At 37.7% G+C, this 23,189-nt stretch overlaps 1 protein-coding gene across 1 annotated transcript; it reads left to right on the top strand.

The window, feature by feature from the left end:
* Positions 1-14,648: 14,648 nt before the first annotated feature.
* LOC118895638 (dihydrofolate reductase-like) lies at positions 14,649-16,107 on the top strand. The gene has a single exon (XM_036853018.1). It carries the CDS (start codon positions 14,728-14,730, stop codon positions 15,289-15,291), a length of 564 nt encoding a protein of 187 aa, XP_036708913.1. The 5' UTR covers positions 14,649-14,727; the 3' UTR covers positions 15,292-16,107.
* Positions 16,108-23,189: the final 7,082 nt, after the last annotated feature.

The following is a 23,189-nucleotide window of genomic DNA, read 5'->3' as shown; positions in this document are numbered from 1 at the left end:
CTATCATCATATATAATAGTATATATAGTATTTTCAGCAAATTGCTTTAATATACACTTGTGAGGAGAAAAAGATACTACAAGGGAGAAAAATCAAAATGCCAATAATATCTATGCTCTAAAATTTCTATTCTGAACTTTCCTGTGTTTTCCTGGTTCTCTACAATGAACACATGAAAGAAAAAAAGTTATATTTTGTGGTGCTGGTTAGAAAGAAGGTACACATCCAGAAGTCAGGAGCTTAGGTGCTAAGCTGATAGGAAGACAGCATGTAGTTTCAGGAGCCAGTGCAGGTGACAAAAAACAAGAAGTGACCCAATCCATTAAGAGAATAGAAAGAACTGGGTTTAAGTCCCAATAAATGGAACCAATAAAACAGCTAATCAGACTCCAGCCCTTCCTGGCTGTGGTACGGTGCTCACAGTGGGAAGAAGAGGTTGATATACTTCTGATCAAATGGTTCATATTCAAAGTGCTTTGTTTTACTGCACTGAAATAACAGAAGTCAAAACTATTGAGAACTTACCAACATGCCAGGGACTGCTCTGAGCATTCTGTATGAGTTGTACGATTGAATTCTTATAAACACCCTATGAGATAGGAAACTATTATTATGTCCATTTCACAGATGAGGACTCAGAGGTAATGTATCCAGCTAACATCACAAAGTTATGTTCCAGTCCTGTTTTATTATAATATACTGCCTTCCTATTTCTAAATGTTAATGATTTATTGCATGAAGGTTGCTGTCCCTTCTCAATTTAAGAAAGACGAAACAGTCACTGGAGAACAGGAAGATCATGATAGAAACGATACAGTGGTGCTAGGGCAGGGATGCTAATCACTGCAGTCTGACGTCTGAGTTTTTCTAATGATGGCAAATTTCACTTTCATGTACCAGACTGTGTAAAGCAGCTGCACTGATTTATTTTATTTGCCTAATTAGTCTTTTATTTTCATTTTGTGCTTATGCCCAAATGATAACATGAATTGGAAATCTGTGATACTGGAAAAAAAAAAACCTACATCTTTTAACTTGTCTTTTACAAAATGATTAACTGAGGTGATATATTTACAATGACAGTACTTAATTTTCTTGCTTCATCCCTAACTGGACTTCCTGTCTGGTTTATGTTAGTGCTGTATGGTAAGAGATCAGGACCAAAGATTCAAAGCAAAGCAGGAAACAAATAATGGTCCTGTCATTGAAGAAGCTTAGGAATTGGAATGGGCATAAGTTGGGGATAAAGAAGCAGCCAGTCAGAAACCTCAGGATTAATGCAGGGAACAAACAGAGACAAAACTCAAGCTCAAGTTAATAGTTATGAAAGCAATTAGGGTAAGGAGTACTTGTAGCCTCAGATACAAGAAGACCTATATTCAGGTGACTTCTGTCTCAGAAGTCAAACATCATGGTTTCTACCTATCAAAACAGTCAGATATTATGAAGGCCACCCCAGGGCCCATGAATAAAAGTAGTGAGCCCAGAAGTGTGTGAAGTGGTACATAGTATTGCTTTGGAAGAGTGTGTAAGCAGGGTAAAGAAGATTCTATATGTAATAATTCTTATTGGCATACCTAGCAAGGTGTAAGGAAAAATGTGCAGCTATTTATCTGCTTACAAATAAAACTCTAAGCAGTTAGAGTTGAGATGCTCTTATTAGACCTTCAAAATTATTATATCATAAGTAAGAAAAAATATTTGACTTACTTTTGGCCCAATTTTGGTTATGTAAAGTTATAACAATGTCAAATTATGTAGTCACTGGCAAACTTTAATTTCTCTTTCCAATATATATGGCCATGATGACTAGTCCTTGAAAAATTGATGAAAATCAATCCCACCAAGACAGTGAAAAAGAAGGGAATTCAATCTGTGTTACGAGGTCTGGTTCGATGTGACTGTTTTGCTTAAATATTTGAATAAGCAGATGAAAGGCATCCTAAAGAAAGTATACAATTCTGGAGATTAGTTCAAGTTATCTATTCCTGTGAAACAAACCACCTCAATCTTAATGGCATAGGAGCAAGCATCCTAAGCCACTAGAAGTTGTATCACTTCTTACGACCTAACAGCAAAAGCCACATGGTATCACGTCACTATAGTCACAAGGCCATGGAGAGTCAAGGAGAGGGGGCATACACCCAACCTCGCCTTGGAGGAAATGTTGAGGTAAAAATGCAAGAAGAACATGTGGAATGAGAAACAGTGTGCACCTTTTTTGGAAAATACAATCTGCCACAAAGTATGAAACACATTTGACAGTAAATACATCATACAAACAACATAAACAGGTATAAATAAAGAATAAAATATTATGAAAATAAGGTAATTTATGTCCAAATGCATGCTGGGAATATAGAAACTGCATATATTTATAAAGAAAGAAAATGAAAACCCCACTGTCTGATCTTTAGCCTCAGTGCCTTCATCCTAGAGATTAGGGGTCTTCAAAGCTCTTACATTTTCTCATCATGGCGGAAATGTCCACTTTTGTCCCCGAGCTTAAGAAATGGCCTGCTGGGGCTTCCCTGGTGGCGCACTGGTTGAGAATCTGCCTGCCAATGCAGGGGACCACGGGTTCGAGCCCTGGTCTGGGAAGATCCCACATGCCGCGGAGCAATTGGGTCCGTGAGCCACAATTACTGAGCCTGCGCGTCTGGAGCCTGTGCTCCGCAAAAAGAGAGGCCGCGATGGTGAGAGGCCCGCGCACCGTGATGAAGAGTGGCCCCCACTTGCCACAACTAGAGAAAGCCCTAGCACAGAAACGAAGACCCAACACAGCCAAAAATAAATAAATTAATTAATTAATTAATTTAAAACTCTTTAAAAAAAAAAAAAAAGAAAGAAATGGCCTGCTTTCTCGAGATTAGCAATGGGATGGTTTGTGAAAAGCCTACTGAAGGGTGAAAGCATATTGGAAAAATTCCATATCACTACTATCTACCATTAAAGTTTAATTTTGTTTAAAAATCTAGGTTTATTTATACTAGTTTTTCAGAGAAACTGAAAAAAATTGTGGACAAATTGGTTCAGAAGATACTAAACATGGTGGAGGGGAAATCACATAAATTGAAAACTAAGACACATATTGATTTGGTTGATTTTTGAAAATACTTTCAAGGGGAAAACTGCTAAAAAAAGATGTACATACTGATTTTAGTCAATTGCAAAGTAATCAGTATTCTTTAATCCATTTAATCATTAAACAATGAACCCGAAATTTTATTTAATCTAGGTATGAACGTTTCTGGTATTACATTTTTTCAATTATGTAGATTTAATTTAAGTAACTTCAAGACATATCTAACAGACATAAGTGTTCATATTCCAATGGAAGTCAGAAATTGACATAAATTTAAACTAGCCGGGACTTCCCTGGTGGCGCAGTGGTTAAGAATCTGCCTGCCAATTCAGGGGACATGGGTTCGAGCCCTGGTCTGGGAAGATCCCACATGCCACGGAGCAACTGGGCCCGTGAGCCACAACTACTGAGCCTGCGCTCTAGAGCCCACGAGCCACAGCTACTGAGCCCACGTGCCACAACTACTGAAGCCCGCACACCTAGAGCCCGTGCTCCGCAACGAGAAGCCAAGGCAACGAGAAGCCCGCGCACTGCAATGAAGAGTAGCGCCCGCTCACTGCAACTAGAGAAAGCCTGCAAATAGCAATGAAGACCCAATGCACCAAAAATAAATAAATTAATTAATTAAAAAAAATAAACCAGCCATACTTATATTGTACAATACTTACTTACTTTGAAATTTTTCCTTTTTTTGCATTAGTTATAAGTTAATATTTCACACCTTTGAACCAAGCTCCGCCTGACCCTCAGTGCTCCCCTCAACTGCAGGAATCCTGAAATGCAAAACCTGTTCGCGGCAACAGGTTCATCCTTTACAACGGAACTATCAAAAGAAACTTCAGTAATGCCTTTACAAATGGCTGTTTCCTGGTAGACAACAGCATTATTGTATCTTCAGTCTGAGTTCCATCTGAACCTAAAAAGATGAATGTTTTTGTTGTTGTTGTTGGCAAATTTAAAAAAAAATTTATTTTATATGGGAGTTGATTAACAATGGTGTGTTAGTTTCAGGTGTAGAGCCAAGTGATTCAGTTACACATATACATGTATCTGTTCTTCTTCAAGTTCTTTTCCCATTTAGGTTATTACAGAATATTGAGCAGCATCCCCTGTGCTATACAGTAGGTCCTTGTTGGTTATCTATTTTAAATACAGCAATGTATACATGTCAATCCCAAACTCTAAATCTATCCCTCTCCCCAACTCTTCACCCCTGGTAACCATACTTTTAAGGAAAGTGTGGGCAAATGAAGGACAGAACATAGGCAAGAGATCACAGAACAGTTGCAGTAACATTGAAAGCTCTCAATAAACAATTTTAAAGCCTAATTCCTTTCATAACTATTAACCTGACTTTGACTTTTGTCTCAGTTTGTTCCCTCCATTAATCCTGACTGATGGTTTCCGATGGTTATAACATTTATCTGAAGATATCATTTATTTTATAATTAAGACAAGTGTAGGAGAAAATTTAATAACATTTTTGATTTAGTTTACTATGATAATATTACAACTTCTCTGATGAATATTTTAAGAAGTATAGAAATTCTTTTTGGGAGAAGAAATTTCCCGATACAGTAGAAGCATCTGTCTCTGTTGTTAAATCAAGATGATCTTTTTGGCTCCAACTCGTCTCTTCTCAATACTGTATAACTTCTATAGTATTGGTTAATTTTATTTTCTTCTAAGTAAAAATGCATAGCGGGGAAAAAAAGGGTGTGTGGAAGTAAGAAGTAAAATGTAATCTGACTGCTGTAGCTGTTAAGATTAGTTGCAAAGAAATGAAAGCAAGGGTAAAAGAATGTAAACATGTCAACCATTTCTTAATTTTTTTTTTTTTTGGTGAATCATACACGTTGTATAGATTAAATACAGACCACATTCAGGGAGAAATAAATCTTGCTAAAAGAGCAGAAAAAGATAGTATATAGAGAAGAAAACGTATCTAGTATTGCTCACCCAAGAATATTCACTGTAATACTCAAATACCATCTGCACACAAGGTATATGTTTGTGTGTGCACAATAATAATACACATAGAAGTTATCTCACAGCTCTATAAAGATTAAAAATGAATACATTGAGTAAATATAAATTCACATATTAATAATATCATCACCACTAACAACAATAGCAGCCACCATTTATTGTATAAAATATGACGATGTTTTGAGCTTTATATGCATTCTCTTTCAATCACTTTACCATCTCCATGGGGTAGGCAACATAAGAACTTTGAAACTTAGACAGTATAGTTTGCCAAATCTTTGCTTCCTGTACTTGGGAATCTGTTTTTTTTTCTTTAGCTTTGGGAAGTTTTCAGCCATAATTTCATCACATATATTTTCTACCCTTTCTCTCTTCCTTCTCCTTCTGAGACCTCCTATAATGTGAATATTAGTATGCTTGATGTTGTCTCACAGGTACCCTAAACTGTCATTTTTTGACTTTTTTCTTTCTTTCTTTCTTTTCCTTTCTTTCTCTCTCTCTCTCTTTCTTTCTTCCTTTCTTTCCTTTCTTTCCTCCTTCCTTCCTTCCTTCCTTCCTTTCTGTGCTGCATGGCTTTCAGGATCTTATTTCCCTGACCAGGGATTGAACCCGGGCCCTCGGCAGTGAAATTGCAGAGTCCTAACCACTAGACCGCCAGGGACTGGACCTAACTGTCCTCAGTTTTTAAAATTTGTTTTTCTTTTTGTTTTTCTCATTGGGCAATTTCCATTATTTTATCTTCCAGATGATGTATGTGTTCTTCTATATTACCTTGTCTGCTGTTAATCCCTTCGAGTATGTTTTTCATTTCAGTTATTGTATTCTTCAGCTCTATCTGGCTCTTTTTTATATTTTCCAGTACTTTGTTAAAAATTCTCACTGTGTTCATCTATTCTTTTCCCAAGTTCCCTTAGCGTTCTTATTACTAGTGCTTTGAACCCTTCATCTGGTAAATTATTTATCTCTGTTTCATTAGTTGATTTTTCAGGGTTTTCCCCTTTTTCTTTCATTTGAAACATATTCTTCTGTCTTCTCATTTTGTTTAACTTTCTCTGACTCTATGAAATTAGGTGAAACAGCTACCTATCCCTGTCTTGAAGTTGTGTCCTTGTTTGGGAGCGTCCCTATGCAATCTACATGTGCCCAGTGGCTTTGTCTGTAGAGCTGGATCTGAAGTAAGCAAGGTTCATGTCTTCCTCAGGGTGTGCTGACAGCTATCACCTTGATGGGAGGTGGGATTGGAGATGGAGGGGCTGGGGCCATAGCCAGGTGTGAGCTAGGGCTTCCCCTCTGCTCAGTGGCTGTTACCACCCTATCAGGGGTGGGGTCTGGCCCCAAGGTGCTGGAGCAGAAGCCATGAGGGTCGGGTCTGAGTTGGCTCGTTTTCTCTAAGTGTGCACTCTCCTTCCTCCCAGCAACACCTTTGCCCCAGAGGAGAGCATCACTGGAGCAAGAGGGCCCAGAGTGGGCACTGCAAGCCAGTCAGAATGCCAGACAGCTCCTGATCCTCCTCCTTTGCAAGTGCCAGCAGTGGCCACCCTTGCCCCATTCAGATGCAGTGCCAGGTTCTAAGCCAACTCCATGCCCCCCAGTGCACACTTCCCTTGGCATTGGCAGTCTTCACACTAGTGGGTAGCTGTGGGTAACTGTGCTGGAACAAGAGGAGCTGGAGCATTGCAGGAAACTGACCAGACCCCTGGGCAATTTCAATCTGTTTTTTTCATCTTATTCCGGGAAGTAAGCGTGTGTGTTTTTCACGAGCAGAGTCTTGGTTTTCTTACAGTCCTCCTGTAACTCTCACTGATTTTCATCTTCCTGGTGTCAGACCCCAAGGCTGGGGTGCCCAATATATGCTGGAATCCCTCACTCCCCAGGGAAGATCTCCAAGCCCATGATATCCCCCTCCCCTACTGTGTCCCCTGCTAGGGGCATGGTCCCAACCTGACTCATTCTCTGCCCTTTCTACCCAACTCCATGTGGATTTTTATAGGCTTGGATGTAGAAGAGTCTTTCTGCCAGTTTCCAGTTTGTTTTCATGAGAGTTGCTCCACATATAGATGTATTTCTGATGTGTTACTGAGGGAACGTGAGCTCAGCTTCCTCCTACTCCACCATCTTGATCACTTCCCCCTTCTTTTCTATATATTATCTAAGGTTTTGTCTTCACCATGTCTATACCTAATATTTTGTGTGTTAAAAAAACAAAATTCAACTGAGTAAAGATCTAATTGGCTTTATCCAATGACTCATGAATTGGGCAGTATCCTATCTAGTAAATAGAAAGACGCTCTGAGGAGTTGTACAAAGTGGAGGGTTTTTATAAGAGGAAGGTGGGACAAGGAAGTCATTACCAAAAAAAAAAAAAAATTGTTTCAGGCCAGTCTTTTGAGGGAAGGGAAGGGAACGGCAGGGGACATGGCCTCTTCTTCCTTTGGGGGCTGGAGAGGGCCTATGTGACAGATTATCTCATTGATGCTGAACAGATAATTCCAGACTAGCCAGTTAAGGTTACGTTCCTGGAAAAGTTTAAACTGCAGTTAGGTCAGGTATTAAATCCAGGTTTGGTATCTTGGGATTTAGCACAAGTAATGCCATTTTGGACTTGTGGTTTCCCTTTAACAGCTTCAATATTAGAAATTTTCTGATAATGATATCAGATAAAAGTTGAATGTCATCAACTTTATGCTACTCTGTCAGAAAATTAAATTTATTAATTCATAAATTCATACTTACAGTCAATTTCCTTAAAGAAAAACAAAAAACCTAAGTTTGGGGGAAAAAAACCAATGATTCCTTGGAACAGAGTCCTAAAATCCATTTTTTAAATGTTACTTGAAAATATGTTAGCATGAATTTTAGCCTTTTTAAGAAATGAGATAATGCCATCCTTGATTTTACTTCTCTAAAATATGTCCATTTACAGCAATAAATTACAGTATATTCTCTCCATTAACCTCATAAGCATTAGGAATGTTGAAAAGAAACAAGCCCAAAATGGAGTCATTTGTGTTAAGCCCCACCACGACTTAATAACTAACCTAACTGCAGTTTCAGCCTCTCCCAGGAGGGGAATTTTAAACCAATTGGTCTGGAATTTCCTGATCAACACTAGTGAGGTAATCTACCTGATAAAACCCTCTGCCTTCCCCAAAGGGAAGGTAGCCTTGCCTGAAATAATCCACACATTTAATTTCTTTGTCCCAACCTCCTGCCTATAAAGCCTTTTTTTAAAATAAATTTATTTATTTTTGGTTGCGTTGGGTCTTTGTTGCTGCACACAGGCTTTCTCTAGTTGCAGCGAGCAGGGGCTACTCTTTGCTGTGGTGCATGGTTTTCTCATTGGGGTGGCTTCTCTTGTTGCGGAGCAAGGGCTGTAGGCATGCAGGCTTCAGTAGTTGTGGCACGCGGGCTCAGTAGTTGTGGCTCCTGGGCTCTAGAGTGCAGGCTCAGTAGTTGTGGTGCACGGGCATAGTTGCTCTGTGGCATGTGGGATCTTCCCAGCCCAGGGCTCAAACCCGTGGCCCCTGCATTGGCAGGCGGATTCTTAACCACTGCGCCACCAGGGAAGCCCTAAAGCCTTTCATTTTGCACAGCTCCTGGGAGCTCCCTTCTACTTGTAGATGGGATGCTGCCTCATTCATGAATTGTTGAATAAAGCCAACTAGATCTTCAAATTTACTCAGTTGAATTTTGTTTTTTACCAGGAAAGACAATTGCTTTGTTCCATTTTTTAATTTCTCATTCAGTAAGATAAACAATAATAGTACAAACCAGAGGAAAGAACTTTGAGAAAACGAGACTACTGCCTTCTGGGATGGCATATCAACTAATCAACTCTAGCTTCTTCCTTCTGCTCCTGGCACTGGTTCAACCACGTTCAATTACTTTTCTCTATTCTAACTTGCAGTGTCAGGTATAGGGTTGGCAGATGTGTGGTCCTCAGCTCTTTTCTTCTTGAACAGCACAAATGATATTACAAAGCATACAACCCTGCTTGTATGCCTTTACGGACAATCTGTCCTACTCCTCAACCCAATAATTCACTTCAAGTTGAAGTCCAGTGTTTGTTTATAGGTTCTTTTTTTCCACCTGACTTAGATGTGGCACACATTAATGTATTAGATAGATCCTTTTCTGCTGGACTGTGCTTTCTGATCTTTACATGAATTTAAGTTGTAATAATCATGCATGACTTAAATGCTAATTGAAGGTCAGAATACCACTTCAGAAAAAAAAAAAAAAAAGAACACATTTTGCAAATGACCAGGCTCTGAAAAAAATTGGTCAAAAAAATGATCTATTTCCAGCTCTAAAGATTAAATAAGCTACTAGCAATTTCCCTGAGTCTGTAGGTATAACATAGCTTGCTACATAAACTAAGAAGATTTGAGATAGCAATTTTTTTTTCCAATCCCTTCTTAGTCTCTGTGCCCTTTCTAGCGTTGACCTGAAACAGACTGCCAAATATTTCTCCAGCAAAGATGAGTTTATTTGGAATCAGCAGAAAATTGAAATTCAAGGTCTGCAATCATGGCAAGCCACCTGAAAGTCCCTCCCAGTGGCAAGGGAAGGAGAATACTTTTATAGAGAGGAAAAGGAAGTTGGAAGGGCTATAGCGAACAGAGTCCATGGCTTTTCATTGGCTGAGCCCTTGCCAGGAAAGAAGAGTCATTCTTCTTCCTGTTGGGCTCTGCTATCATAGCAGGGTATGACAACTCCCCTTTCTGGTCTCCCGACTCTATTTAATTAGAGTTTCTGTTTATTAATTTTTTACACTAGGAAGGGAAAACTACCGTAGGAAGGGAAAACGTCTAATAAAGAAAAACTACCTATCTGCTAGTAAGACACTGTGTCATTAGTAAGACTAGTGAAAATGGAGGTGAGATGGATTTTTAAAAAATCTCCTGTGCCTTTATTGGTGCAGGAAAAAAAACAATCCTTGAGTAGAGGCTATAGGCACTGAAGTGGAACAGAATTTGCCACCCCAAAATACGCCTCTTTGCGTAAGGATTATCTTAAGCTGGTTATTTCTAAGAAACGTCAGACATAGGAGAATCTCTGAAAACTGAGTAGAAGTTAACCTTTGGTAAGGGACATTTACCTTTATAAGGGAAATCTCCATTTGTAAGGGCTTCTTCCTCTCTGTAACAGGAAGAGGAGGATGAGTAAATCTTTAGAAATTCATATCAGTGGAGACAACAACTGACTTAAACCTGCAAAACAACCTTACTCTTGTTTACTGTGCTTTGCCTGATAACTGGCTTCCCTCCCTTACCAAGATCTTTTTTTTGTTCTTTAGCTAGAGATGATATTTAAGGTGGTGGCTTGGGCCATTTTGGGGAGTTACTCAGTTTTCTTGGGTCTCTCTCATTGATACAGGCGGTATACATGTTATTAAATCTCTGCTTGTTTTTCTCCTGTTAATCTGTCTTTTTATTACTGGGGGGGGGGGGGATGTTTCAGCTAAGAACCTAGTAGGATAGAGGGAAAATTAGTGTTACTTCCCCATAACATGAAATGAAAAATGTTAGTATGTCCCAGTGCACTCCTGGTTTAACAATGTGATTTTTCAGTACAAAATAATTTGTTAAAATTGATGCTGCCAGGTAGTTGGCTGGCCACAGAATGTGCTAAAGTCATATATACATTTGCTTGCCCACAGAAAATCACTGAGTAAGCCACAAGTCTCAATATTTTAGGAGTTTCTTCCCAGCCATATTTGTCATTCAAATTACTCCAAAGTAGAGGAAAATTGCAAGTACTGTAAGAGAGTATGCTGAAGTTGTAAAGCCCTTTGTACTGAGTTCAAAATTTCACTAGGAGAGGGGCTTCCCTGGTGGCACAGTGGTTAAGAATCTGCCTGCCAATGCAACGGACACAGGTTCAAGCCCTGACCTGGGAAGATCTCACATGGCACTGAGCAACTAAGCCCGTGCGCCACTACTACTGAGCCTGTGCTCTAGAGCCTGCAAGCCACAACTACTGAGCCCACGTGCTACAACTACTGAAGCCTGCACGCCTAGAGCCTGTGCTCTGCAACAAGAGAAGCCATGACAATGAGAAGCCTGCGCATTGCAATGAAGAGTAGACCCCGCTCACCGCAACTAGAGAAAGCCCACGCACAGTAAAGAAGAACCAACACAGCCAAACATTTAAAAAAAATAATAATAATAAATAAATAAATTTATTAAAAGAAATTTCACTAGGAGAATACAAAGAACTTTTACTCAAATTTGCTGATAAAGAAGAATGTGTTTACTTTTGTCACCCTAATCTAATTTTGGTCTTAATAGTGGCCCTAGGAGGAGCAAAAAAGTCTCTGGGTGATAGCTAATTAAATCTCTGTGGCCTTTGGTGTTTAGTTGAATCTCATTTCTACTGCATATAAATCATCTGGATTTGACAGAAAGAGAAAAGATTTACTGGGAGTCCTATATCCCAAAGGATTGCCCTGAAGAAAGAAGAAACCTTCATTCCATCAGAGTACACAATTAACTGATCTAAATAAAATACCGTTGACCTGGGAGCTCAGCTGTTTTTAATTACTGCTTCAAAGCATATTGAAGTATAATTTGTTAATGAGTTTAAGTAGTTAGAATGAATGGTCAAAGTCTTTATCTTTGGTCTTGCATATGAATTTTTCTGCAGTTATAATTACGAGCGATAAAATGGCAAACGACCCTATTTTGGGGTTGTTGGAAAGTAAGAAATTTTCCTCTATCCTTCTAGGTTCTTCTGGCTGGTCTAATTATATTGACATAGATTAACAGGAGAAACTCAGATAAAACTTTAAAAACATGTATACCTGAGAGAGACTCAGGAAAACTAAGTAACTCTCCAAAGTGAATAAAATCCTTACCTTAAATGTCAGCTTCAGACAAAACAGGATGTTGGGGGTAGTGGTTTGGGATTTCAAAGGGGAGGAAGGCAATTTACATAGAGAAGGAAAAGCAAATGTTTGGTACACAGATGTTTGCTGGGCCCTGCAGAGACGATTCAACACAGAGCGGACTCTGATCTCTCCGCCCTGCTGAGTTGCCTGCACCACACCCCGCACATATTCTTTTCAGATTTCTCTGGTGGTAGCTCGATTATGGGAACAGCCCCTTTATCTAAATTCTATTAGGCAGTTAAGGGAGAGGCAACAAGAAAATCTTCCTGAGTCTTCTGTTTCTTAAAATTCATCAGTCTAAATTAATCCTTATGTCAAAGAGACACATTTTGGGGTCACAAATTTTGCTCCCCTACCGTGTATTCTTTGATCAGTCACATTGCAAAATGGGTTGTAGTAGGAATCTGGACAATTATTGTCCCTGTTTTTAGCAAACTTCCAAATCTAATGAGATAAACACTCTTAAATAATTTTCCTTCATAAGTTTAATATTTGCTCTGATTCTATTCAGTTCCAATATATTTGAAACAAACGTTGAACACCTACTATGTGCTTTCATTTTTTATTAATTTGTAATTTCCCATTTCCTAAGAAGGATTTAAGGCAGTAAGTCAACGGAGTCAGTCCATCACTAATCTAATCAAAGGGATATTGCTAACTGTGTTTTCCCCACAAATATTCCTTAAGCAATTAACAAATCATGCCATAAAACTGGTGGTTTTAGGGGTAAAAATATTCCTGCAGCACCATGTTTAATAAGTGCTTTTCTTTTGTATCATTCATATTTTTTACAAAGCTACATAATTAAGTGATATCTATGCTGACATTTTTTCATTTAAGTAATATAAATGGGTCATACTTGATTGTTGAGAATAGCTATAGGCTAATTAATAATTGTATCCTTTTGCCTTGAAAGTATACATCTGCTACACACATTTTTTTAACCTGAAATTTCAAAGAAGCTTTTGCTTAAAGAGGTTAGTAATTGAAGCCAAAAACAAACAAACAGAAATTATGCACTGAGAAATCAAACAAGAACAATTCCAAAGAACTCTATAAAACTGCACAAGTAGAGAATCATTTTAGCAATGAAATTCCTGTATAGAACAATATTGTAAATATTGAGAATGGTTTATTGTTTTCATTACTTCTTAGTCTTTGTCTTATCTCTTCGCATTAAATCACAGGTCCCTTAAGACTGTCTTTTACTTTTATTTTAGCTCTTAGTCTGGAGCACTAGAACTCTATTTCACAGCAATAGTGTTCAAATTGCTGATCATCAAAAACCCCTGGGAATTTTAAAAATACAAGTGAGACTCCGGATCCCAGAGACATCCTCAGAGAGTTTGAATAAATCAGTCTGCAGGAGATCACAGGAAGATGTCACAGAAGTTCCATAAAGGAATTTGATGGTCAGCCATAGAACTATAAAGCCACAAACTATGCTGCTGTTGGGGCCCAGGGCAGACCACCCCAAAATATGCCTCAATGGCATTTTGATTATTTTGGATTAAAGTTACTTAAGAAACAGCCAATGCAAGAGGGACACTCTGACCCACCTCTGGGCCTCCCTGAAAGCAGGAAATAAATCTCTCAGGTGAAAGGTGTACTCCCTGCTTCTGGAGACAGAAGGACACTCTTATTGCCAGAGATTGGGAATTTGGGGCCAAGAAGCCTATATAAACAAACCTTGTTACTTCTTTAATTCACTATCCCAAGCCCAAACTCTTAGATTCTTCACAAATTGAGCACCCCAAACCTAAGTTTCTTAGTCCTGTCAATTCCTCAAAAATTGTTTTTTTGTCTGAAAAGTATAAAAGCTGCCTGCTTTGGCCACTTCTTGGGTCCTACTTCTATGAGACTTCTGTGCACACAAATTTTTTTCTTTTTTTTTTTCTGTTATTCTGTATTGTGTCAATTTTGTTATTAGTCCAGACAAAAGAATGCAAAAGGGATAGAGGGTGAAATTCCTCTTCCCCAACACTGCCTTGTCATTTTCATATTAAGTATAATACATTAATGTTTGCCATGTGTAAAGTGACATAATTTGACTTGATTTAAAACCTACGCATTTTCACTAAGAATGACCTTAATTTCCTGACTATTAATAATAACCTCTATTATTCTACTTTAAGTAGATATAACCTAAGAAATGTGGTAACATCTGTCTTGGATATCTGGGACATGTTAACATATTTTCACTTAAGGTTAAAAGAAAAGTTTTCCCCATAATATTTTATATTTTTGTTCTGATTTCTTTCTGTATTGAAAATATTTTCTTTTTTTAAATACATAAAAGTTAAAATGCCCTACTCATTTAATCTCAAATTTCTGTATTAGGATTCTGGCATATTTATCTAAAGCCACCGCTACTCTTCAAAACAATATACAGCAACTATATAAGATTAAAAATAAGGTTATTAACAAGTCATTTTATTTATGATAGAGGCTCGGCTGCTATAACAATCACAACAACAGAAAATTCTTCAAAGTAGGAGTTAATTTTGCTTTCACCTAACAGGTTGGGCATAAGAAGTCAAAGCTGGTTTGCTAACTGCCTGAGATCAGACACGCAGGGTCTTTCTATCTTGCTCCCATTAACCCTTGGTATTGCTCCTATCGATGAAAAAAGGAATCACTAGTCAATCTAAGAAAGAAATGGAGGACTGAGGGGGCGGGTGGCCAAAATTTCGCGCCAAACTGGCGGGTAATCCCCGTGTCAGTGTGATGTGCTAGCTCGGAAGTGTTTTCTGCAGCTATCATGGTTCGTCCGCTAAACTGCATCGTCGCTGTGTCCCAGAACATGGGCATCGGCAAGAACGGGGACTTGCCCTGGCCCCCGCTCAGGAATGAATACAGGTATTTCCAAAGAATGACCACAACCTCTTCAGTAGAAGGTAAACAGAATTTGGTGATTATGGGTAGGAAAACCTGGTTCTCCATTCCAGACAAGAATCGACCTTTAAAGGACAGAATTAATATAGTTCTCAGTAGAGAACTCAAGGAACCTCCACAGGGAGCTCATTTTCTTGCCAAAAGTCTGGATGGTGCCTTAAAACTTATTGAACAACCAGAATTAACAAATACAGTGGACATGGTCTGGATAGTGGGAGGCAGTTCTGTTTATAAGGAAGCCATGAACAAGCCAGGCCATCTTAGGCTATTTGTGACAAGGATCATGCAGGAATTTGAAAGTGACACATTTTTTCCAGAAATTGATTTGGAAAAATATAAACTTATCCCAGAATATCCAGGTGTTCCTTCTGATGTCCAGGAGGAGAAAGGCATTAAGTACAAATTTGAAGTATATGAAAAGAACAATTAATGTGAAAGTGTTTTCTGATCTATTTCAAGCCTCCTCCTCCACCCCCAAAAATTATGTATTTTTTGTTGTAGAGACTTTTGTTGACTTTAGATCTATGGATAATTATTTCTAAGCAAAGCACTTTTATTCCCCATTAACCTTAACTAGACTGTATCAGATACCATTTGTGAAACATTTCTTGCTGTAACTTCCTGAATGCCCATCAAGAGTCAAGAATAGGTGACCAGCACCTGCCTAGTGTAGAATATCTACCAAGACAGCCCAAAGTGGGAGAGTGCCCTGGTAGCATGAGTTGAAACCAGAGCCTATAGAGCTAGGAGCTAGGCAGGTGGGTCCAAAGGTCAGAAATGGATTATAAACAGAAGAGCTAGCATTCAGTTGCTTAAATTAGATCAAAAGAGGGACTGTGAATTACTTTATATCACACTTCTGAAAAAAATTCTCTTCATTCAGACCGGGAGCCAATAAGTTGAAATCCACAGGGATAGTAAAGAGGCAGGTACGAGACTACCTTTTCGGTGGTTAAAGGAGAAAGTTTGAGACCTTAAAAAACTTTGTTTCTGATCTTCAGTGAGACTGCATGGGATGTTACAATGATACAACAAGAATTGGCAGCCCTTTACAGAAAAGAATAATCTAATATCAAACATAATGGCTAAAATTAAAAATTCAAAGAGGTAATAAATTGAGAATGAATATTGCTAGAAACCAAAATTAGTAAGTTAGAAACTAAACTTCACAGAATTAAAAAATGAAAATTAAAACATGTTTTACCCATCACGTTAGCAAAGATTTAGATTAAATATCCAAAAAAAATAGCGTTTTCTGCCTTATAAATTGGTACAACCTTTTTAGAGTGTAAGTTAGCAATATCAATTAAAATTCAAAATATTCTGGGTTTGGACCCAGAACTTCCACTTCTAGAAATTAATCCTGAACAAAGAAATGGACCCAAGAGTATTTGTTGCAACTTTTTTTTTCAAACTTAGAAACAGCCCAAATGTTGATTAATAAGAAATAACTAACCAATATGTCTATAAAATGTAACATCTGCAGCAGTTAAAAAGAATGAAGTACTGACAGGAAAATGCCAAAAATTGCTAAATAAAAGAAGCAAATTGTGTATAAAAAAAAAAAAAAAATGGAAAATTTTATTCGAGCCAACCTGAGGATTATAACCTGGAAAACAGTCTTTCAGAAAGCCCTGAGGACTGTTCTGAAGAGGTTAAGGAGGGGAGGCAAGTATGTATGTGACTTTGGCAAAGGGGTACGTGCAATCAAACACATACCTTGGTAGAAGGTTTCTGCTATTCCCAAGGGACAAATATCTTAGTTAATGGTTTTAGTGCTTTTATAAGTATGGGAAGATACAAGAAACTGGGTTCATAAAATTTTCTCCTGAAAATATCTAACAGGCCAGTTCTGCCAGTTTTCCCAGAGCACAGCGCCGCATCCCGATCTTTGCCCTGAATTCCTTTCAGGGTGTTTTATAGGTCAGTGACTGCAGTGACTAATGACTTGATTCTTATAGAATCAGATGGTGGGCAACATTCTTTATTTTATAATCCCCTCCCTTCCGGTCTTATTTGCGACCAAGGGTTGGGAGGAATTTTGTGACCAATTTATCTTATGGTACTAGGGATTCTCATTCCCAGATAGGCAAGGATTTCATTGATAGGCCACTCAGAGTGCTGTTACTGGACCAAGCCCTGTTAACAGTAGCCAAAATCCTCTGGACTGCCTGTTTTACTAGTCTGTTATGGTCCAGAAACTGGTTCCCTCTTCCCATATCTAGAGTTACACTATTACAATCGTTGATATTATAGAACTATATATTTGGTCAATTGTTTCAAGTCACCTAGTCATCATTATTTTTATAGGATGCTCAGTCACACATTTGGTAATTCAAAAAACAATAATCTTATAAAATAGGCAGAATACAAGTAATACAGCTAGTAACATTAATAAGGTTATAAGTAAGTATTTAAGCTAAGAACTTCCATTAGGTGTGGCCCAGTATATCCTCAGGTCATCTGGCCCAGTCTGCTCTGTACCAATCACTATCTTTAAGGGAACTGATATATTGGCATTGTGCATAAAGTTCACCAAAGATATCTGCACATACAAGGCAAGTGGTGGGTCACTGTGACCCCTTACAGGATTGAGAAAGGAATGTTACCTTCTAAGGAGTTACATGGCTGGCGTCAGAAGAAAAATTGATCTTTATTGCAGGTATTCTGCAATTGGGAAGGTCTGGTTAATGCATAATGCAGATGCATAATGCACACTATTGGGGAGAGGAGACCCAAATGGGCAGAGGAAAATTTTATGTTTAAATTTTTCTTGTCTTGACTTAAAATATGCATTTTATTTCATCACTCCCAACTACATGCTCCCAGGAGGCTTCAGCACAACCACATTTCGACCAGTGAAAAAGGAGCAGGGACAAGGGACAATGCCCACTTTCTCTAACACTGGAAGTCATACACATCACTTTTGTTCACACCTCTTTGGCCTGAATGCAGTTATAGCAGCACACCTAGCAGCAAGGGAGACTGAGAAATCTAGCCTTTAGTTGGACAGTCATGTACTCAGCTAGAAATTATGTTATTGAGGAAAAAAAGAAGAATGGATATTAGTTGGCAAGTAGTGGTCTTTACCATCCATCAAGAATAGGATACTTTACGTGGGGCAAGTGAAATGAACCAGCACCAACCACACCAAAGGCCAGTCTTCATCCAAAGAAGGTGATGTGTATATGGTGGGATTGGAAGGGAGTCCTCTATTATGAGCTCCTTCCAGAAAAGCAAATGATTAATTCCAACAAGTACTGCTCCCAACTAGACCAACTGAAAGCAGCACTCAACGAAAAGCATCCAGAATTAGTCAACAGAAAACACATAATCTTCCATCAGCATAACGCAAGACTGCATGTTTTTTTGATGACCAGGCAAAAACTGTTACAGCTTGGCTGGGAAGTTCTGATTCATCCGCTGTATTCAACAGACATTGAACCTTCGGATTTCCATTTATTTTGGTCTTTACAAAATTCTCTTAATGGAAAAAATTTCAATTCCCTGGAAGACTGTAAAAGGCACCTGGGAAAGTTCTTTGCTCAGAAAGATACAAAGTTTTGGGAAGATGGAATTATGAAGTTGCCTGAAAAATGGCAGAAGGTAGTGAAACAAAAGGGTGAATACGTTGTTCAATAAACTTCTTGGCGAAAATGAAAAAAAAAAAAAGAATAGGATACTTTAACTATGCAGGAAGAAAATTACCCCTTTTTTTCCGTAGGCGCAATCAAAAGAGAAATATTTGCTTTTAATATGATGTTAATGCAGTAACTGAATGTATTTGTTTTTATGCAAATGATAAAGTACTATCCTATTATATGTACAATCATTTTGTTAGGTGCTGAAAGGCAAAATATAAAAGGTACAGTTACAGCTCTCGAGGAGTTTATAATAATGGCTGATGTGAGTTGGAAGGCAGAAAACAAATACTAATATTTACATAATTAAGTCAGGAGACTAAATAAGGCAAGTGCCATCAGAAATGTGCAGTGATACTGGGGGTGGGGGTATGGTTTCAGAGAAATGAAAGTTTGTATTTAGTTACAGGGTTCAATAAAGGATGAAATAGTACTTGAAGAATGGTTGTAGATCTTAAGGCAGAGATGAAAGAGTACATGAAAAGCAGATACTTTAAAGATGGGAAAGCTTTAAGGTCATTTGAGGTATAAGTAACTCAATTTTATTGTCCAGAGGAGCAGTGGTAAAAGATGAGGTCAAATTGTCAGTTAATAGGCATATAGTGGATAGCCTTAAACATGAGACCTTTAGAATCGGTTTCGAAGGCAATTAGGGGTTAGTGAAAGTTTCTTAAAATGAGGGATATATTGTAATCCACTCAACAGAAGAATTCTATCTTATTCATTTCTGTGTTCCCAGCATCTAGAGCAATGGCTCATGAAGTGCCTGTGAGATAAAGCATTTGTGAATCACTGAATGGGTGACAGAACATGTACCAAAGGAAAATTAATCTACGAGTGGTGTGTTGAATAAATTGGAAGGAGATTGATTATCATACTACTTGCATCATTATGATTACTGTTAACATAACATGCTATTAACATTTAGTGCCCAGTTTTTGTCAAGCACCTTACAAGCCTATCTCACTATTGACATCAATCGTATAAGGTAAAATACAATTTTAATCTCATTTTATAGAAAAGGAAACTGAAATTCAGAGGGTTAGCAATCTATCTAAAGTGTCCAAACCCAGGTCACTGATCTCCTGTCCCCACACACTTAACACTACAACTGTGCTTCAACTTTCTGAGAAGACTTTGCTGTCTTCTCACATAAAAAGAGTTCAAGTAAGGCAAAGTCAGTCTTCTCAGGTAAAGCAAGGGATTAAGTCACAGGCTAGGAATGGGGGAAGTACATGTGGAATTAAATTTCTGGAGACGAGGTTTTAAAAAGTCTTGATTTGATTCTATGAGCAAATTAAAGTACTGTTGTATCTTTGGCCCAAATGATGTAAAAAAGTGTGGAATCTAACTAACCCAACTAATCTAGGAGAGGAAAAATATCCAACTCTTGCCACCTCCAGCCTTCTACATGGGAGAAAGAAAACTCTCAACTCCAGCTTATTTTAGCCCTCCTGTCCCTCTTAAGGGGGAGGAAAAACTTGTGAAGTTCACAGTCAAGAGGTATAGGCTCAATAAAGGACTAAGACCTAATCATAGCAATAGAGAAAGCTTCCCCTCCCCAACACTTCACCACCACATTACTAACAGCCTAATTACAGCAGTTTGGTTTACACAGTACATCATGTCTGGCTATCAAGAAAAATTACAAGGCATACCAAAAGGCAAAAAAAAAAAAAAAAAAACAATTTGAAGGTATAGAAGAGGCATAAGAAGCAGACATGGCAGGGATGTTGAAAATATAAGTTTGGGAATTCAAAACAACTATGATTAATATGCTAAGGGCTCTAATGGATAAATAGACAGCATGCAAGAACAGATGGGCAATGTAAGCAGAGAGGTGGAAAACCTTAAAAAAGAACCAAAAATAAATGCTAGAAATCCAAAATACTGTAACAGAAATGAAGAATGACTTTGATGGGCTTATTAATAAACTGCACACGGCTAAGGAAAGAATCTCTGAGCTGGAGGATATATCAATAGAATCCTCAAAAGCTGAAAAGCAAAGAGAACAAATATTTTAAAAACAGAGCAGACTATCCAAGGACTGCAAGACAACTTCCAAATGGGAATACCAGAGGAGAGAAAGTAGCAGAAGAATCGTTTGAAATAATAATGACTGAGAATTTCCCCAAATTAATGTCAGACACCAAACCACAGGTCCAGGAAGCTCAGAGAACACCAAGCAGATAAATGTCAAAGTTACACCTAGGCTTGGGAATTCCATGGCAGTCCAGTGGTTAGGACTCCATGCTTCCACTGCAGGGGACATGGGTTGGGGAACTAAGATCCTGCAAGCCGTGTGGCCTAATATATAAATAAATAAATAAATAAATAAATAAATAAATAAATAAATAAATAAATAAATAAATAAATAAATAATAAATATAAAGTGAGGTCACTTAGATGAGTATTCTCTTTTGGCATCAAGTGCTTCATAAGAATGTTGTTTAAGGCTTAAATAGATTTAGAAGTATGAACAGGGCTTCACACTTCCCTTTTAAAAAAAACAAAACCTACGTAGGCTTATCATTTTCAAACTACAGAAAATCAGACACAAAGAAACAATCTTGAAAGAAGCCAGAGGGGAAAATCTCCTTGCCTATAAAGGAACAAAGATAAGAATTACATCCCACTTCGCAGAAACTATGCAAGCAGCAAGAGAATGGAATGAAAAAATATCAGTGTTGAGGGGGGAAAAAAATGTACCAATTTAGAATTTTGTACCCTGCAAAGTTATCCTTCAAGATTGAAGAAGAAATAGACGTTCTCAGACAAGCAAAAATTGAGGAAATTTGTTACCAGTAGACCTACCTTGCAAGAAATGTTAAAAGAAGTTCTTTAGAGAGTAGGAAAATAATATAGGTGAGAAACTTGGATTTATATAAAGAAAGGAAGAGGCTGAAGAAGGATTAAGTAAAAGTAAAATAAAAACTTTTTTCTTATTCTTAATTAATCTAAAAGACAACAATTTGTTCAAAATAATGATACCACCAATGTATTCAATTTGTATGCATATATGCATACGTATACATAGTGTGGGTGTGTGTGTGTGGGTGTGTGTGTGTGTGTATAAATGAAATGGATGACATTAAGGATACAAGGTATAAGAGGGAGGAATTGGGACTATTTTGTAATTATAAGGTACTCAAACTACCTGTGAAATGGTATAGTGTTATTCAAAATTGGACATGGATTAGCTGTAAATATATATTGCAAATTCAAGGCCAACCACAAAAAAAAAAGGTTAAAAAAGGAAGTACAACTGATATGCTAAGCAAGGAGAGCAAATGGAATCATATAAAATGCTCAACTAAAACTAAAAGCAGAAAAGACATGAAAGACAAAAATAGAACCAAAGAACAAGGGCAACAAATAGAAAACAGAAATAAATACAGTAGATTATTAACATAGCTGTCAATGATCTAAGTACACCAATTAAAGACAGAGATTGTCAGAATGAATAAAAAAACAAGAACCAACTATAAGAAACTCGCTTTAAATATATAGACACATACAGATCTCAAGTAAATGGATGGAGGAAAATACACCTAATGCTAATCAAAACAAAGTAGGTGGAGCAATATTAATTTCAAATAGAGCAGACTTCAATGCAGGGAAAGGTATCACGGATAAAAAAGGGCATTACATAATAAAAAATGATAAATGGATCAATCCTCCAAAAGACATAACAATCTTAGCATGTATGCACCTAACAAAAGAGTATCAAACTACGTGAGGCCAAAACTAATAAAAATACAAAGAGAAATAGATATAGCTACTATCATAGCTGGAGACTTCATCACCTCTCTCTCTCTGAAATGGACAGCTCCAGCAGGCACAAAATCAGTAAAGACGTAGTTGAACTCAATAACATCATCAATCAACTAGATAAAATTGACATCTATAAACTACTTCATCCAACAATAGCAGAATACATAGAGACAATATCAAGAGAAGTAGAAGACAAACCACAGACTGTGAAAAAATATTTGCAAAAGTCACATCTGATAAAGAACTGTTATCCAAAATATACAAAGAAAATTAAAACTCAAAAATAAGAAACAACCCAGTTAAAAAATGGGCCAAGACATTAACAGACACCTTACCAAAGAAGATATACGAATGGCAAATAAGCATATTAAAAGATGCTCCACATCCTATGTCATCAGGGAAATGCAAATTAAAACAGCAATGAGATACCACACAACTATAAGGATGGTCAAAATCCGGAACACTGGCAGCACCAAATGCTGGTGAGGATGTGGAGCAACAGAAAGTCTCACACGTTGCTGGTGGAAATGCAAAACAGTACAGCCACCTTGGAAGACAGTTTGACTATTTCAAACAAAACTAAACATAGTCTTACAGTATGCTCCAGCAATTGTACTCCTTAGTATTTCCCAAAAAAGAGTTGAAAACTTATGTCTACACTGCACTCAGATGTTTATAGCAGCTTTATTCATAATTGCCAAAAAACCTGGAAGCCACTACGATGCCTTTCAGTAGGTGAATGGATAAATAAACTGTGGTCCATCCAGACAATGGAATATTATTCAGTGCTAAAAAGAAATGAGTTAATAAGTCATGAAAAGACATGGACTAACCTTAAATGCATATTACTAAGTGAAAGAAGCCAATGTGAAAAGGCTACATACTGTCTGATTCCAACTATATGACATTCTGG

The sequence above is a fragment of the Balaenoptera musculus genome, chromosome 5, assembly GCF_009873245.2.
Source record: "Balaenoptera musculus isolate JJ_BM4_2016_0621 chromosome 5, mBalMus1.pri.v3, whole genome shotgun sequence".
Taxonomy (NCBI): Eukaryota; Metazoa; Chordata; class Mammalia; order Artiodactyla; family Balaenopteridae; genus Balaenoptera; species Balaenoptera musculus.
The sequence above is the reverse complement of the archived record's forward strand: the minus strand, read 5'-3'. Positions and strand labels throughout refer to the sequence as shown.

Bases quoted from the DNA above. Each gene is read 5' to 3' on its own strand.
- LOC118895638 (XM_036853018.1), top strand. From the start codon at position 14,728: ATGGTTCGTCCGCTAAACTGCATCGTCGCTGTGTCCCAGAACATGGGC.